We start from the raw sequence: 16,599 nt of genomic DNA, 5'->3' as shown, positions 1-16,599 counted from the left end.
GTGTGTGTGCCTGTGTTTATGACATGTGCACGGATGCATACGTGTTTCCATGTTCCCCATGAAAAGGGCACTGTATACCCAATAAGGCACTGTACAATAAGGCAATATAATAAGGCACTGTATACCCAATAAGGCACTGTATAATAAGACACTATAATAAGGCACTGTACAGTATACCCAATAAGGCACTGTAAAACAAGGCACTATAATAAGGCACTATATACCCAATAAAGCCATACACACAAATTCTGGCCGGCAGCCAAGCAACATGTTGACAGATGTGTGTCCACACTTTTCATGGACAAAATAATAAATCCTGCCGATGTGGGATAAATAAATGTATCCAACCCCCCCTGGAAATAAAGTGACAGCGTGGGGCAGCAAAGTCACATTTCACATTTGTGAAAGTTTTTATATCCAGACTTATGAGACCAAGGGACATGCGTTCCTGCGTTGTGAGGCTGTGAGCTTGTTGAATGTGCAGCGAGGGTTTTGGATTAAAGAAACCAGCTACTGTAGATAGGTTTACTTTTATTTTCCTTTTTACGGCTTGTCTTTGCAATATAAACAAGGCTTTGCTCTCAAACACAGTTGCTGATAAAGCAATCTGGGATCCAGAACAGCGCCCCCAGCATTTTTCACTTTTGCATTTGACTCTGTGGTGAGTGATTAAATAGACTGGAAACCGGCGTTTGGTCTCTGCCCTCAGCCCTCCACTTCCGGTGGTGCGCCTATGTTTTCATTCCCACTAACAATATTTCTCCACGGAACACTAACACCATTTCTCCCACGGAACATGGATCGTTTTGGTTATAAGCCCACTTGTTTCTATGATGGAAGAACAAGTTAAAATGTTACTAACTTTCCGTTGTTTTGTCGGCTACGAGGACGCTATTGTTAAATGAGTTTGGGTTTGTTTCCAGTGGGAAGCGAACGCACAGATGTAAATCCCGCCCACTACATTTCATTGGGTAAAGCACGGCCTGTTTCATGAACTGAAGGCATGCCCACTTGTAAGCCAATGCTCACACGTTCTGAACGGGGCTCCCGACAGATTCAATAGCGCAGCTCTGAATATTTTCTTGAGAGATTACTGATAAAGAGACAAGTAGCAAAGCAAAAGCTAATCCCTCTTTCTTCTGCTCTATTTGAGTAGCCTACCGGGGACACTGGTCCAGGATAGCTGTTTTGTTGAAATCAGTGCAACAAGAATGTGCCTTATAATAATTATAGCCCAATATAATGGCCCAAATTCAGCGGCGGACTGGCCATTTGGCGTACCGGGCAAATGCCCGGTGGGCCGCTGGGCCAGTGGGCCACATGGGCCAAAAAAATAAAATATATATATATATATATTTTTTTTTTAAATATATTTTAAAAAATGTTTTAGGTTTATTACGGTCATATCCGAGTCGCTCGGCCCAATTATTAGTTATGTTAATGTTTGGGCTGGGATGCTTTCCAGCAGGCGCCTCAGTGCGGCCGCAGAGTTCATGTGCAGGGCTGGGCTGAAACAGTGAAACGCCCCGGCCGGTCCGGACCAAAATGCCAGGGCTGAATTTTGGTCCCAGTCCGGCCCTGCCCAAATTGATTAACATTTCGTGCACGCATTTTATTGCGCTTTACATTTAATTGTGCTACAGCCTAACTGAAGAGTTGAATTCTCGAGGAGGCAGACCATTACATTTGCTAAATAAAATGACAAATATCGCCCCAAAAATTGCCCCCAAAAAACACAACCGACAATTGGACTCATCCAATCACCAATATATTCGCCATATCGCCCTATCGTCCAACCTTAGTTTGATGCATCCCTTGTTTAAGTTGATATCTGCCTCCCTACCTTCCAACTGCCCCTTTTCATTTTGGGGTAAACACAAACCTCTTCTTGTTAATATCGATGGAAAAAACAAAAACAAACAGAAAACCATGCAGACAGTGTGACACACATGAGCAACATACACATACATTACATAATGCGTGATGCCCGCCCCCATCCAGCAGCCTGACAACTCTATACAGAGATTGAATGACATCAATCATGTCTACTTCATTCAGTGTCTAATGGGTTTATATAAACAAACGAACAATCACGCGCATCCATTCTAAAGTGCCAGGTGCAAGACAGAATTAAGACTTTTTAAAAAAATAGGACCCGCACACTGGTGGTCTTCCACCATCGTATGTGACGTTTCAAGTCCAAGTGACTCTTCCTCAGCCCTCTTCCTCAGCACTCTTCCTCAGTACTCTTCCTGAGGAAGAGTCACTGGGATCGAAACATCAGGTACGATGGTGGAAGAAAAAATCATTGTAAAAATGTTGGAGAATGATCCAGTGTATGGATTCTATTTTTCATCGAATGGGTTTATCTGTGAGAACTTCATATTAAAGGTATTCATTACATTATAAAATGATGGGCAGGGGTCAGCAGGGGGTGGGGATTTAGGGAGGCGGGGATTCAGGGAGGCGGAGATTATAACAGGCAGATGCTTTTGATTGGACGGAGCCTGGAGGAACAAATCCCAGGTCAAAGTGTGGGCCAGTAGTACCGGCTGTAGTGGTGAGAATAATCGTTCTTTTCTGTGACTCGAGTCATTTAGTTCCTGTTCACTAAAAATATTAGCTCATATCATTCGTTCTCCGTTCAGCGCTTCCGGTTCCGCCCTCCTCACATAGTTTAGTTCAATGACGAAAGAGGAACGTCTCTCTTCAGCCCGTCAAAATGTTAATTTTGCAACTGACTGACTGAACCTTACGTCAATAGGCTTTCCACACGGAGGAAAATAAAGGACTTGAGGAACGATTACTTTTGAGGAAGTGTCCGAGGTCGTTCCCGTTCACCAAAATCACTTTGAACGTCACAACACTAACCGGCTGGTTTGCAGCAAAAATGCTTAGAGCTGGACTGTGTCTTTGTAGCATATAGTCATAAAGTGTTAGAGCATTTTAATGTACCGCAGTAGCAGTCATGAAACAGATGTGTTTCAGCCCCTCAGGCCTTTGTCAGTTTCAACCATATACCGTAAAAAAGAATGGACAAAGTGACGCCATCGGTTTCTACAGACCAGTTTGGAAGCCTGTTTTTCAGCGATTTCAAATCCGCCATCTTTCTATATCCTTTCCGGAATGCTAACGGAAACTACTGCTATTGGCTGCAACCACAGCGAGGGCGAGTCTTCACTCGGTAGAAGCAGTAGAAACCCTAGATACATACCCAAATTTAGCATACATTTTAAAATTAATGGGACCATAATTTACTAAACACTTATCATGATGATTTAAAAAAAGACTTTAAACTAGCGATTGAAAACATAAAGTCCGCCCAAAACCTCTTTCAGTTGTATTGAGATAATCTATTGCGACCGGTAGAAGGTGCAATAGCGACATCTGCTGGGCCATTAATTGGAACAGCACCCTGAAAGAGAACCCGGAAGAGGACTTCAATTTCAGCACCGATTCCTTGGGACTTGGTTTCAACACATTACATTAAAACACTGTGAACCTTATTCCGTGAGTGTGGATTGTTACTTTGACGCTTTGTAGCAACATGACAGACACTGTCTGTGTCTATGTTGGATAAGCAGCTCAGTGGACTGTGAAGATACAACTCTAATTGGTTGGTTGGTGAGACTTACATCGATGTAGTTGGCGTTGATGTAGTCAGAGTTGGGGTCACCTACGAGTGGGTGGAGCTTGACTCTGTGGCGGTCATCTAAGATTGTGGAACAATGAAAGACGAATCAAATCAAACAGCATAGGATTATTACAATAACAAAATATAGAATAAAGGATTTAGTGTTACTGTAAAATAAGAGGCTGTGTCCACAGAAAGGGTTTTGAGCTGAGAAGAGCTTTGGATATCGTGTCATCTACATTATTAGCACAAACAGCATAGCTGAAATAACAGTAAACATGGACTTCTCATGGTCGTGGTAATGTTTCAAAGTCAGGTCATAATGACCTGGTTGTCAGACACAGCCAGGATAATCAAACTTGACATTGATGAGCGGCGCTCCTCTCCAAAAGTTGAACTATTTTCTACTTGAATCGCCCAGGGAGCTCAGCCCCAAAACACTGTACATAGAGAGCACTGAAACGTGATGCTTTTACCATAGAAATGTCTGTAGAATGGAGCTGGCAGCTCAACAAATGCTTTCTTTGGACACGGAACCTTAGTCTTTCCAGTCTTTTATCTGTGACATTTGCCGTTTTACTTCATAAAAGGCAGAACGTCTCCTGATAACTTACATCCCGTCAAGGTATCATGTCTCCCTTTGGTTTTGTCTTTCTTCTTTGTGGAGTCCCAGCCATCAAAAAAGCTCTGTGGAAGACAAGACACTCTTATGATGGATATAACAGCTTTGTGAACCTCCCCTATTAACCATTTAGACACCATAGATAAGCCTCAGGTGCAATGTGGCTTTTACATTTTGGTTTCTTTTGTTTAAGAGCGATAAAAAGAATACTGTTTTTTCATGGTTATCACACTGAAATCCTATCAGCATGTCATCTCTCTCAGCCGGGGTTTACATCAACAGGGCAGTAGTGCTGTGAGAACGTTTTGAGATAAGGAGCGATTATGTGCTTTATGCATGTTAAGTATTCAAAGTGTCTGCTATAGTAGACCCCCCACTCCTACTCCCCATTTGACTTCGTATTCATCTGCTTATAGGCTGCTCCTATACGAAGTGGCAGGAGCCATTGGCCTCAGACTATCCACCATTTTGGTTTCCAACAATCTCCAAAACTATTTAAAACTGCTGAGCACAAAGTTGTATTCAGTCAGCGGCGCATTCTCGGTCCCAACTCGTCTTATTTCCATGCTTGGTCAGGTACATTTGGCATCTGAGGCTGATGTTGAGAACGCTCTTACATGTACCATGTTGATGATAGCATCATCAGTGATCATAATCACCCATCAGCTCTTATACTGTACGTCCCATGTTGATGACCATAGAATGATCAGTGAACATAAGCACCCCACTGGTATGCAATTCAGACTCTGCAGGGGACAGGGGCATTCACTCGGATAGTGCCTCAAGACCTTTTCTCATTTAGAGTAGTGAATTACTTTAAATGTTTTCTCCCAATTTAGTCGTTATGGCAATTAATCCTCCCCACACATTGTTGTGTGTTGCTGTTGTTATAGCCTACAGGCTCACCTACCATTGAGGAGCCTCCACCGTGAGGACATGGTACCTCAACCTCTCCATTGCTGTTTCATGCGACAGTGTTTATTAACCTTATTGGTTAGCTCCTTCAATAAAAGGGTAAATAAATAAAGCTCAGCAAAGGAAACATGAACGTGTCATTCAGTCGACTGCGGTTCATCATCTCTGCCTCCAGGTTGCATCGTAATAATAATGACAGACCAAGACCTCCTGTAGTCTGGTGTTTACCTGTCTGAGTGTCTACACACACACACACACACACACACACACACACACACACACACACACACACACACACACACACACACACACACACACACACACACACACACACACACACACACACAGTCTCTTTAGGACTGGCCACGGAGGTTTGATCAATGTCTTAACAGCACGTCTGCGTTCTGCAGGGAAATAAAGAGATGTACCTGGCAGGAGAGCACAATGTGAGACTGCACATCATTTTCCTTTGTGATGGAGCCAGACACAACATGGAGAGACAGAGAGACAAGACAAACACTAGGGTCTGCATGTATGGATTTGGGGAGTGGGCTGTGTTTTGTCTGTGAGGGACAGTTTAATGGATGTACACTGGTGGTTCCACAAGGGGACCAGTGCAGCCCAGAGAAGAACTGCAAGATGTTTTCTCTTCTTCATAAGAGTCAGAGGAGCATCGCTAACAGAGCAGCAGCTCTCCATGGAGCCTGCTCTCACATACAGCATCATCCCAGCAGGAGGACGACGTATTCAGGGACACCACAATGTCCCCTGTTCTCACACAACTATGGATGGAGGTTATTACAGCAACAGCAGAACCAATGTTCTATCTATCTCTACACTTCTCTCTATTTTATAGTTCAGTGGAAAAGCTAAATCAGCCACTATATAAAGTGCAAGAGAGTGTAACCGGCCAAGTGACAATCTGCCACGTGAAGGAAAGTGATTTACATGATGTGCCAGAGCTGTGAGCAGGTTGGGAACAATGTATTTTGATTCAGAATAATTCCTCTCATTATAAATCACCCAGCCAGACCATATCACCGCTGTTGGGTGGAAACCTTGTATGGAAAAAAAAGATAACCTGTGTTCCAATGGCTCCAAGCTTTGTGCAGGAGAGCAGGACAAATAACCACTGCTACCAAGAAGCAACGTGTTCTGACTTTGTGATGCATTGAGACCAGAAAGCCTTCTCTCAGCAGTCAGTAGGCTGTGCGCGGGCGCACGCGCACGCGCGTGTGTGTGTGTGTGTGTGTGTGTGTGTGTCAGGTCTGCCATGGTGACAGAGGTCCTCTTTAAGGCCAGATGAGGATGATTTATTCATAGTCTATAGTGTCAGCATGGTGTTCTGATGTCTCTTAACTCCTGCTAATTAATTTCAGGCATAAAGCAGAGTCTATGTGGCGCATGGATGGCACCATGCACCGCCCACACATAAAGAAAACACATTTTATACCGTATGCTTCCCTTTATGCTAAAGGTAATTTCAATATCTTAACTCTTATTACTTCAATATGCAGCTGCAATATGTATTGATATTATAGTATTATACCAATATATAAACATAATATTCTCTCTCAAAGTGAACTGCCCAACCTAGACAGGTTGGGCACCGGCCTACTCGGGGACGATGCAAGTTGGGAACAATGCAAATAGGTAATGCATGCCCGGTGGCCACTGCGGTTCGTTTGCGACGTGAGTGCCGAATTTGAAGTTGTTCGGTCAACCGTTTCTCGAGATACGTGGATTACAGACGTACATGCGTACGTACATACAGAAATTCTCTGCATCTATTGTAAGATTGATCAGTTCAGTGGTTTGGGAGATTAGCCCACAACAGAGACACACCCAAACCCACACACTACACTATTCTAGATGGCTTGCCCCCTAGGTGCCATTGTACACAAATGCTGGTGTGCCTTTCACCTCATACTGCATACTGTATAGTGTCAGTGAATACTTCAGAATCTCACCTCATACTGTACAGTGTCAGTGAATACTTCAGAATCTCACCTCATACTGTATAGTGTCAGTGAATACTTCAGAATCTCACCTCATACTGTACAGTGTCAGTGAATACTTCAGAACCTCACCTCATACTGTATAGTGTCAGTGAATACTTCAGAATCTCACCTCATACTGTATAGTGTCAGTGAATACTTCAGAATCTCATCTCATACTGTATAGTGTCAGTGAATACTTCAGAATCTCACCTCATACTCCTGTTTGAAGCCGTAGCCCTCAGCGGTCTTCATCTGGTTAATGTGCTGGAGGAGATCAGCTACGCGGACGGCAGGATGGAGCTGTCCCGTGTGGTAGGGAGAGCCTTTACGTCCACACTGACGCCTCGGGGAGCCTCCCAGCAGACTGCTGGACTCGTTGACTGAACTGCGAGCCTCGCCTGCATGGGGGTGGAGGGGACCAAGAGGAGGGACACAGTTTTTAAAATGAGATCAACTCGTTCAACTCGTTTTAGAATCCGCTGCTATGTGCTTTCCAATGCGTGTGTGGGCAAGATGGTAATTTTAGGGAAAGCACAACAACACGCCCACGGGCACGGCTCCAGGCGCAAATAACGGAGTCGGCAAAATGTATAGCGGGTAGTGTGGCCGTGAGATACTGTTTACGTACAGTGCCAGTAATTCACGGGCAGCGGGTAAGGCTAACGGGTAAGGCTTTGGCCAAGATAGGGCCCCTGAACTAAATCACAGAGTGTGCAAGCACTGCAGAAAAAAGATACCGTGCCATCCATGCCAGTTCACTTGAGCACTGGAAGACACATTGAACTGATTCCAGCTGTTGCATTGAAAAAGATGAACACAAAGATAATTTACATCATGTTTATGATACACTAAATATAACTGGTGTGCCATATTGGACTGACAACGTCTTCGATGCTCCCAAACAACGTTTCGACCACAGCAGTATTTGCCAGGTATATTATTGGACTGAAAACATGCATTTAATAAAACCTTCTCCATTCACATGCTTGATGGGGTATCATGTCTTAAAGAAATCATGTCTTAAAAATAGGGGGAAAATGACTTCATTGTTACTAGATTGCCACTAAAATAGCCAATCTAGAAGAACATTGCAGTTTGTTGGAGATTGGAGATCAGGTATTTTCACTATTTAAAAACAAAACATAAGAAAAACATGAAGGGAAAGCGTGGCTGAAGGTACTTTGTGAAACGGTTACTTCCTATCAGAATGGTTCAGGTGTGAATGGTTCTCTGATAGACACCTCACTATCAACACCATAACAAACTGATGGATGATCCATGTCAGCATCTGACACTGTATGGAGGTGCTGCACTTAAAAATGGTAGGCCTTGTGAATGAGTGTGTGTGTGTGTGTGTGTGTGTGTGCGTGCGTGCGTGCGTGCGTGCGTGCGTGCGTGCGTGCGTGCGTGCGTGCGTGCGTGCGTGCGTGCGTGTCAGTGTGGGTGTGCCTTACTGCGTGCTGAGCAGGTGTGTGCGTCCACGAAAGACAGCGCCATCCTCTCATCCTCCTGCAAGGTGCTCTGGTCTGTGAAACTGCGCTCCATAGAGCCCATATGGCTCTTCTCCTGGCGGTAGCTAATAGGTGTTTTATTCATGTTCACTGGTTTCCTATTAAATAAAGATGGAGAGAGAAGGAGGAGGGATGGATGGATCAGAAGGATAAAGAGAAGGAGAGAGAGACACTGATACAGAGTTTCAGAGAGAGTAGGAAAGGAGCCGTGAGAGACAGCATGACACAAAGGAAAGGAGAGAAGGAGATGAGAAGGGATGTCAGGGAGGGAGAGAGTACAAAAAGAGGGGAGGAACGGAGACGATGAAGGATGGATGCATTTCATAATATTCCGCACCTTCCCACCCTGGATGCAACTTTAGTGGATGACAGCCATGTGCACAAGCATGTATATGATGGAACAAAAAATAAACAATGGCAAAAGTAAAAAAAAAAGTGATGGAGTCACTTACGGATAGTAAGAGTAAGAGTAGATGTCCCTTCTGGAGAATGTGTGGGTGGAGGAGGAGGAGGAAGAGGAGGAGGAGGAAGAGGACGGAGAGAAAATAAAATCAAGAGAAAGAAGAGAATGTAAGCTGCAAGCAATGCCAGCTGTGGGCTGAGGGATGCATTGATTTCAGTGGAGATGGGAACCGTTTGGATGCATGTGACACATGCATATATACAGCATTATAGCAAGCAAGGTGCTGACAGTCCCAATCACAGCCAAAGCAGAGAAACAGGGCTCTTCGCAGCGTCTCAACTCTCAACTTTAATGAACATACGTGGCTTCATGCCAGAAGCACATTTGGTAATCAATTGTGTGAGAACTAACTGGCAGCTTATAGGACAGCGGTCCAGACTAATGTGGGGACTATCGTATCAACGCTAACGTCAACAGTGTGCCATGTGGCGTTGTCAGCATGTTTGATAATGATTACCAGAGCCCTCAGCCACCTCTCACTTGGCATGTATGTTCGTGTCAGTTGGAATTTCACATACAGTATTTCATTTGTGGTAGAACATCTTATTCTAGACTTTCCCCCTCGGGCTGGCACACAGTTACAGCTGACTAAGATGCAGAGCAAAGCAAGTCTCTGTAAATGATTTTGTAATTTAGCATCTTCCCAAAATGGCCAGACATACTGTATTTTTCTGTGATGTTTTTAGGATAGACGTTATGTTTTAATGCATCACCTCTGTCTGATGCAAAACAAGGATTTATTTGCCCTTCTATTAGCCTGGTAAACCACACGGTCGCAGAATTCTATTTCATGCAGGCTACCCTTCTATAGCTCTATTTGACTAATAGTTAGATGGTAGAGCTTTGGGATCACTGGCTAATAATCTCTAAAAGCACACCTTTTCCTGCCAATTACCGTCTCATTTAAGGGTCAGGCCCCTGCTTGGTGGGTGTAATTAAGTGGCTAATTGAATTGAAACAGCCTTTAATTAAATACTTCACACTCAGATAAACTGTGCTGAGTTGCTTGGTGTCTCTAGTGCAGCATAAGGGATTGGAAACAATACAGGCTAGCTGTGGTTCCAGTATCCCTCCTAAACAATGCTGTCCTTTCACAGAGTTCAGCTAATAGAACACAAGGATTAGGGGACTGTTCAGAGAGAAAGCATTTCACAATAATACAAATAAAAGAGAGCAAGATGAGATGGTGCACTGTGCAAACATACTGCATGTGGACGCCATTCAGGTGACTTGCAGAGGAGGTAAAATGTACTTTGTAGTCCCTGGAAGAGCCTATTCCAACATTCAGCAACAATATAGCAAACAGTTAGCATATGGGCTAACTGAGCAGCACTCACCTTTTCTTGATGATGATGATGACGGCTCCCAGCAGAAGAATGAGGACCACCAGCCCCCCGGCACACACCCCAAGGATCAGTCCCATCTCCTCAGAGTGCTGGGACACCTCCAGGGCCCTGCGGTGGTCCTTACAGGCCGCTAGCAGAGAGAGAGAGAGAGAGAGAGAGAGAGAGAGAGAGAGAGAGAGAGAGAGAGAGAGAGAGAGAGAGAGAGAGAGAGAGAGAGAGAGAGAGAGAGAAAGTAATTTAAACAAACTGCTCTAACAGCATTGAAAATGGCAGATCTAAAAGCTCACAAGTGTCGCATCACAACGCGTTGTGAGCTTGTAGATCTGCTATTTTCAAAATATACGAGCGCTTTTGCGAGAGCATTTTCAGGACCGACCATCTTTTCATGGACATGAGGTCTACAAACTTACAGTAGCTTGTCATATGGAGTTACAGTATGTCATAGAGAGTTCTGTAGGCTACAACCTGGCTGGGTTAAAGGTAGGGTAAGTGATTTGCAATTATTCAAATAATTGCAAAATGGGCCTATGTTCTGATAGTGCTCCTTACTATAGAGTGTCCTGTCCATATAAGGAGTCTCCATGTCTCTTCAGCTCTTTATAAAACAGAAAATGCATTTTCGTTTCAGTTTCATTTCCAATTTTATCCAATCAGGATAGAGAACTCAATCAGGATATAGATTAAACAAGTGACATTGGAAGTGATGACATTAAGAAATGAGCAGGCAAAATTAGAACTGGAACACTATAAAAATGAAGCTTAAAAATGGGTACTTTCTCCTGATTGGCTGAGATTTTGACACCTACCAGAAAATGTATTTTCTGTTTATTAAAGAGCTGGAGAGACAGGGAGACTCCTGTTACTGAACAAACACTCTATAGCAATGATTACTATCAGAATATAGTGCTTTAACCTTTTAAAAAAATACTTTTTGTTTTAACCCAAAAATATCACTTACCCGACCTTTAAGGATATAAACCCGACGCTCCAATCTCTTATTAACGTGGCGGCACGGGATCACTGCAGCCCGCCCGAGTCTCATGGGGAATAGCCTACATGACTGCTTTATTTTAGTGTAACTCGAACGTGCACTGCTCGGTATGGGTTAAATCAATATACAAACGTATTCCATTCACGGCGATGTGATTGGTATCATAATGTCATTCATGTAGGCTTCAAAACCTACGTGACAAAGATTGTACCGTAAAAGATTACATGAAAGACACAGTTGGGCGTGTGTGTGTGTGTGTGTGTGTGTGCGTGTGTGTGTGTGTGTGTGAGAGAGAGAGAGAGAGAGGCGTGTGCGTGTGTACATGAGGGCCAATGTCTGTGAAAAAGAGAGGGAGAAAAACACAACAACTCACTGTGCAACTTATTTAACTGAGAACACACACGCACGCACGCGCACGCACACACACACACACACACACACACACACACACACACACACACACACACACACACACACACACACACACACACACACACACACACACACACACACACACACACACACACACACACACACACACACACACACACACACACACACACACACACACACACACACACACGTCTTCCTTTCTCTCAGGCGTGTGCTCTCTAGAGGCAGAATGCAATTACTATCCAAAACGATGACAATAATTGTTTGAGATTATGAAAAGGAGGGGGGAGGAGTTATAATAGAGGATTCTGATATAAAAAAGGTTTTGAAATTACTTCAAACTAATTATCTTTTACTTTGGATTGAAACGATGACAGTAGGTTGTAATCTTTACTCACACTCCCACACAGCGCTACAGTCATCATGTCAAGCTGCCCTGCTGTCTGTGCGATACTGTAAAAGGTCATTATACAGTAGTAATGGTAGGTTCTTCATTCCACTGGCATAAAGCTCCATACTTATGTAAATGGCACAAAAAGGCTCTTTTCTGTGTCTGGCTACTGTAAGCCACTCTAGTTTGTCCCGAGTGGTGTCAGTGTGTCCTTTAGTCCGTGACAGGCCTGCAACGAGCCCCTCCTGAGCCTGTTGGAACAGCCCAAACAATCTCCTGAGCAGCACAAAGTCACAGCAGGCCTGGGGGCAGTGATGGAGAGTGCTAGCTAGCTAGCAGCCTGTTGGGGCTGAAGCAGATCTGGGGCAGAAGAAGGGGGAAACAGAGCCATGTTTTAGACTTCTCTATCGGCAGCCTGGGGCATTAGATCAGCCTCAGCCCAAATAACATTGAAAGTGGGACGGATATGACACTCTTACTCTTACTCTATACTGTATGTTAGTGAGATGTTTTAAGATGTTGTTCTCGTTGGGACAACAAAATGCCTCCTCTCTAATACTTTAGTTTGAGTGTGCTGGCTGTTGTAAGACAATGCTCTGTGATAGGATGTGATCTGATGTACCGTACAGTTCATGGACCGTGTCACATCTGAATACTGATACTCCACCTCACCCCCTAGCACTTCAACTCCTTGTATCCCTTCTTGATGCTAGTTTACTGTGCAGATATAAATTCATTACTTGTTCTCATGTTTTTTTCTCGACTACATACAGTAGCATGTTGTTTAGACAAATGCTAGGTTCATTGTTTACCTGATATCCTATAGTTTCTTTGAGCACAACATTGTTCTCTCTGCACTCTACTTATGTTCATTGACAGAATTTATGCTTACTCTGCTTATTCCGATTTTGCACTTGTAAGTTGCTCTGGATAAGAGCATCTACTAAACACCTAAAATTGTAAATTGTACATCTGACAAGATTTCTTTACACAGTGGCTCTACTGGTGAAGATCTTGACAGTCCCACTGTAGATCAAACATGAAGGTTGTTTTGTTGTTTTCCCCTGATGGTTCCTCTTTGCACAGAGTTACAGTGAGCATCTCAAGGTGTCCTGGTGTCTGTGACAAACTGCTGGGTGACTGAGAACAACAAAAGGCTTTAGTGCGACCGTACCTTCTCCATCCAGACAGAGGTAGAGGAACGAGCTCACAGCCTGCTGTGCAACTGAAGAGCTTGAAATCAATTTAACTTCTCTGACATTTTAGACAGATAAGACGGGCAGCGTTGCATTTAGCCCCAGAATTTCTATTAAACCAAACACGAGCATGAAATAGATTTTCACATGAATTCATGCACCTGCCGGCTGCCCGCCGGTGGAAATTGGCACTTAGAGTAGAAATGGAAGGTCTATTGTTGTGCTGGGCCTGCCAGAGGATCCTTAATTAAACTGTCACCTGGAAGTTGAAATGTAATCTTCAGCTTTATTATCCAGGCCAAAATCATTTGCCTCCACTTTGCCTGTCATGGGATGCCCTGATAGCAACGTCTCAGGACCCCCGTCATGCAGGGGGCATGTTAATGGTACCGAGACCAAAATACACTCTCACCTGTCATAGCTTCTAATGTATTCATTCATTGACTCTCTCTCTCTGTGTGAATGTGTGTGTGTGTGTGTGTGTGTGTGTGTGTGTGTGTGTGTGTGTGTGTGTGTGTGTGTGTGTGTGTGTGTGTGTGTGTGTGTGTGTGTCAGATGGAGTGAAGCGTGGTGTTGAGGAGGTTAGTCTTGTCTCTCAGCTTCACGCTCGAGTGGAGCTTTGTCTCTTCTGCCACAAAAACAGTAAAAAGTCGAATCCGTTTACTGACAAGACTCTGCTTACTATAGCACTGCGGTGAGAACTACTGTATGAATACATGACTGTACATCTGTCACACAACTTGGAACTAATACATGTTATTCCCACTGATCTGCAATTACAGAGCTTTGAGTCCTGTCATCGGAAGTCAAATTCCCTTTACCTGTCCCTCTGAGTCCTACAGAAGGGGGGGGGGGCATAGCTGGATGTGTTTTGATCATGAGAACCCTACTGGACCAAGCAAAGGTCACAGTTCTCAGACGTAGCTGTCTAACGTGCTGCCGGCAAGAATGCAGGAACTGTCTTTGATATTGTGTGTCCCAGCATCTGACACCAAACCAGCGGGATGAAAGACTGACCCCCTAATCCCTCCCTGCTTCATGACCTTTTTTTGAAAATGTCATTGTTAGAAGAAAACAGACATTCAGATGAAAATAAAAATAAATAGATAACAATAATTAAAAAAAAAACTTCCCTGTTTAGTTGCTTCTCTCTCCAGACTTGAAACCTGGATGAGACACTGTTTCATTCTCCTCTTCGTCTCGTAACAAAGAGGCAGTAAAGATGAATTCTAAAGTCCATCGCATCATGGTGTTGATTGACAATAACAATTGATTACATTTTATTAATTAGCTAAAACACATCACCATGTGACGTGTTGTTAACTTTAAAATCAGTTTTTGTTGTCAAGCAACACTGTGGCACTACAGAGTATGAATTAGGCTTCAAGCTCTCTGAAACTTCATTCTGCACAGAGACATTTAATTCAAGGTCATTTATTGTCGCTTATATGAAAGACAAAAACAATAAAGGAGTTGAATTACCTTTGCGAGCGATGCGGATGCAGTTTATTCTGGTTTCCTGAAAGAGAAGGAGAGCATGGTGATCAGAGAAGCCCTCTGAGCCCTTTGCATTCGGCATAGGAGACACATGTGATGAAAGAGACCAGGATTTAGAATACTGAGCCCAGATGCAGACACATTCATGCTGAAAATATAAACACTTCTTGCACACCTCCATGTTTGTCCTGATGAAAGTCTAAGGACCGAAATGTTATGATATGAAGATTATTTTTTACAAGATCAGAAATATTCCCTTTAGTGCAAGTTGAAACTGTAACCCCCTTACAGATAAAATTACAGAACGCACTTCAGTTCATATTCCTTACTTGAAAAGGACCAGGACAAACGTGAACAATAGCTGTAGCGTCTTTCTCACACAGAAGAATCAGGTGGGATCATCAGTTTGAGGACAGAAACCAATAAATCTACTTTAAATAGTGAAAATATAAACCACAGAAGCTGCTGTGAAGTATTTGACTGAGAGAAAAGAGAGAGACTCAACTAAATGATGAGAGCTGAAAGAGAGAGTAGAATTAAGAGGAGGCTTCAGACCAATGAAATGCCACTACAAAAGGGAATTCATTTGGTCTGCTGTATTTGGACTGATGACTTATCTCTGTTATCAAAAGGACCTTAATGTCAAACAACACTGATGGGATACGATCCATAATCCAATTCCATCACCGCCACCTCTAGGAGGAGATGCATTATCAAATTAAGATTTACAGATGCTAATTCAGGCATTATGGGACAATTATGCAAATCCGCACTTCCAGAAACGAGCAAAAGCACTTTCCTCGCTAAATTGTCTTTTTAACACATCCGGTGCGGATCACGGTCTGGACCGTGTTTTCACATAGTAGCGCTCTGGTGCCGATCACGGTCCGAACCGTGTTTTTGGTCTTTTTGTTTTTTTCGTTTTTTCCCATACGGGAGGGGCTGGAGCAGCTTTGGGATCACCCACGGTGAATCTGACAAGGATGGACCAGATGCATCATCGTGTCAAAAAACATGGCGCACATCCGCTTCCGCTCTATTTCCTTCTCTAAAACCCCTATAACTCAGAAACTTTTTACGCTGGGGAAAACAATTTTGTGTGCACGATCGCTCCGCCATTGTTACTCGCGTGCGCGATGTCATCGTTCCAGGCGATAGCCAGCACCATCGGCTAAAATGGAGACATGCTTTTTTTTCTCATGGAATGCACGTCGTGGGGTCTACAGTGTAAGCAGCGCTGCGCAGCTCAACGGTGAGATTTCGGCACCGAACGTAATCTGTTATTATAAAATGCTGGCACCCGATGTGTTAATTGAAAATCCATTTTGGGCCCACGTCCTCTTAAACAACGTCTTAATCCAGTGATGATGCAGGAACAGAGGAAGGATTTTCTTTTTTAGAATATGACAAACAGACAGACAGACAGACAATCAGACAGACAGACAGATGGCTGTTTCTACCAACCCCAGACCTACAGTACAGTACATGAACACTTATGCAAAGCATAGATTACTGGTTTTCCATGAAAACAGACTTTTACTCCTCTGCATTCCCAGATGAACAGGCACAAAATGCTGCAGAAGTAATACAAATAAGTGGCAGAACTGTTCATATTCCTCATTTTGCCATGAGAATCACAT

General features: G+C 43.6%; 2 protein-coding genes across 3 annotated transcripts in view; both read right to left on the bottom strand.

The window, feature by feature from the left end:
* Positions 1 to 16,599, bottom strand: part of LOC311042431 (H-2 class II histocompatibility antigen, E-S beta chain-like) — a 458,449-nt gene that overhangs the window by 199,925 nt on the left and 241,925 nt on the right. The window lies entirely within an intron of this gene.
* The window catches only part of LOC311042421 (receptor-type tyrosine-protein phosphatase U-like), a 191,896-nt gene that overhangs the window by 40,042 nt on the left and 135,255 nt on the right, over positions 1 to 16,599 (bottom strand). The window contains exons 13-19 of one of the 2 annotated variants that reach the window (XM_084053146.1): positions 14,945 to 14,981; positions 10,483 to 10,621; positions 9,135 to 9,164; positions 8,626 to 8,780; positions 7,382 to 7,569; positions 4,249 to 4,321; positions 3,636 to 3,712 (exon numbers count right to left, since the gene is read on the bottom strand). In XM_084053146.1, the coding sequence (XP_083909272.1) occupies positions 3,636 to 3,712; positions 4,249 to 4,321; positions 7,382 to 7,569; positions 8,626 to 8,780; positions 9,135 to 9,164; positions 10,483 to 10,621; positions 14,945 to 14,981 (699 nt within the window). The remainder of the gene's footprint in view (positions 1 to 3,635; positions 3,713 to 4,248; positions 4,322 to 7,381; positions 7,570 to 8,625; positions 8,781 to 9,134; positions 9,165 to 10,482; positions 10,622 to 14,944; positions 14,982 to 16,599) is intronic. The other variant, XM_084053147.1, reaches the window with a different exon arrangement.

This window comes from Gymnoscopelus microlampas (genome assembly GCF_963454915.1).
Source record: "Gymnoscopelus microlampas genome assembly, chromosome: 3".
NCBI classification, from domain to species: Eukaryota; Metazoa; Chordata; class Actinopteri; order Myctophiformes; family Myctophidae; genus Gymnoscopelus; species Gymnoscopelus microlampas.
Note: the sequence above shows the minus strand (reverse complement) of the source record. Positions and strands in the feature narration are given on the sequence as shown.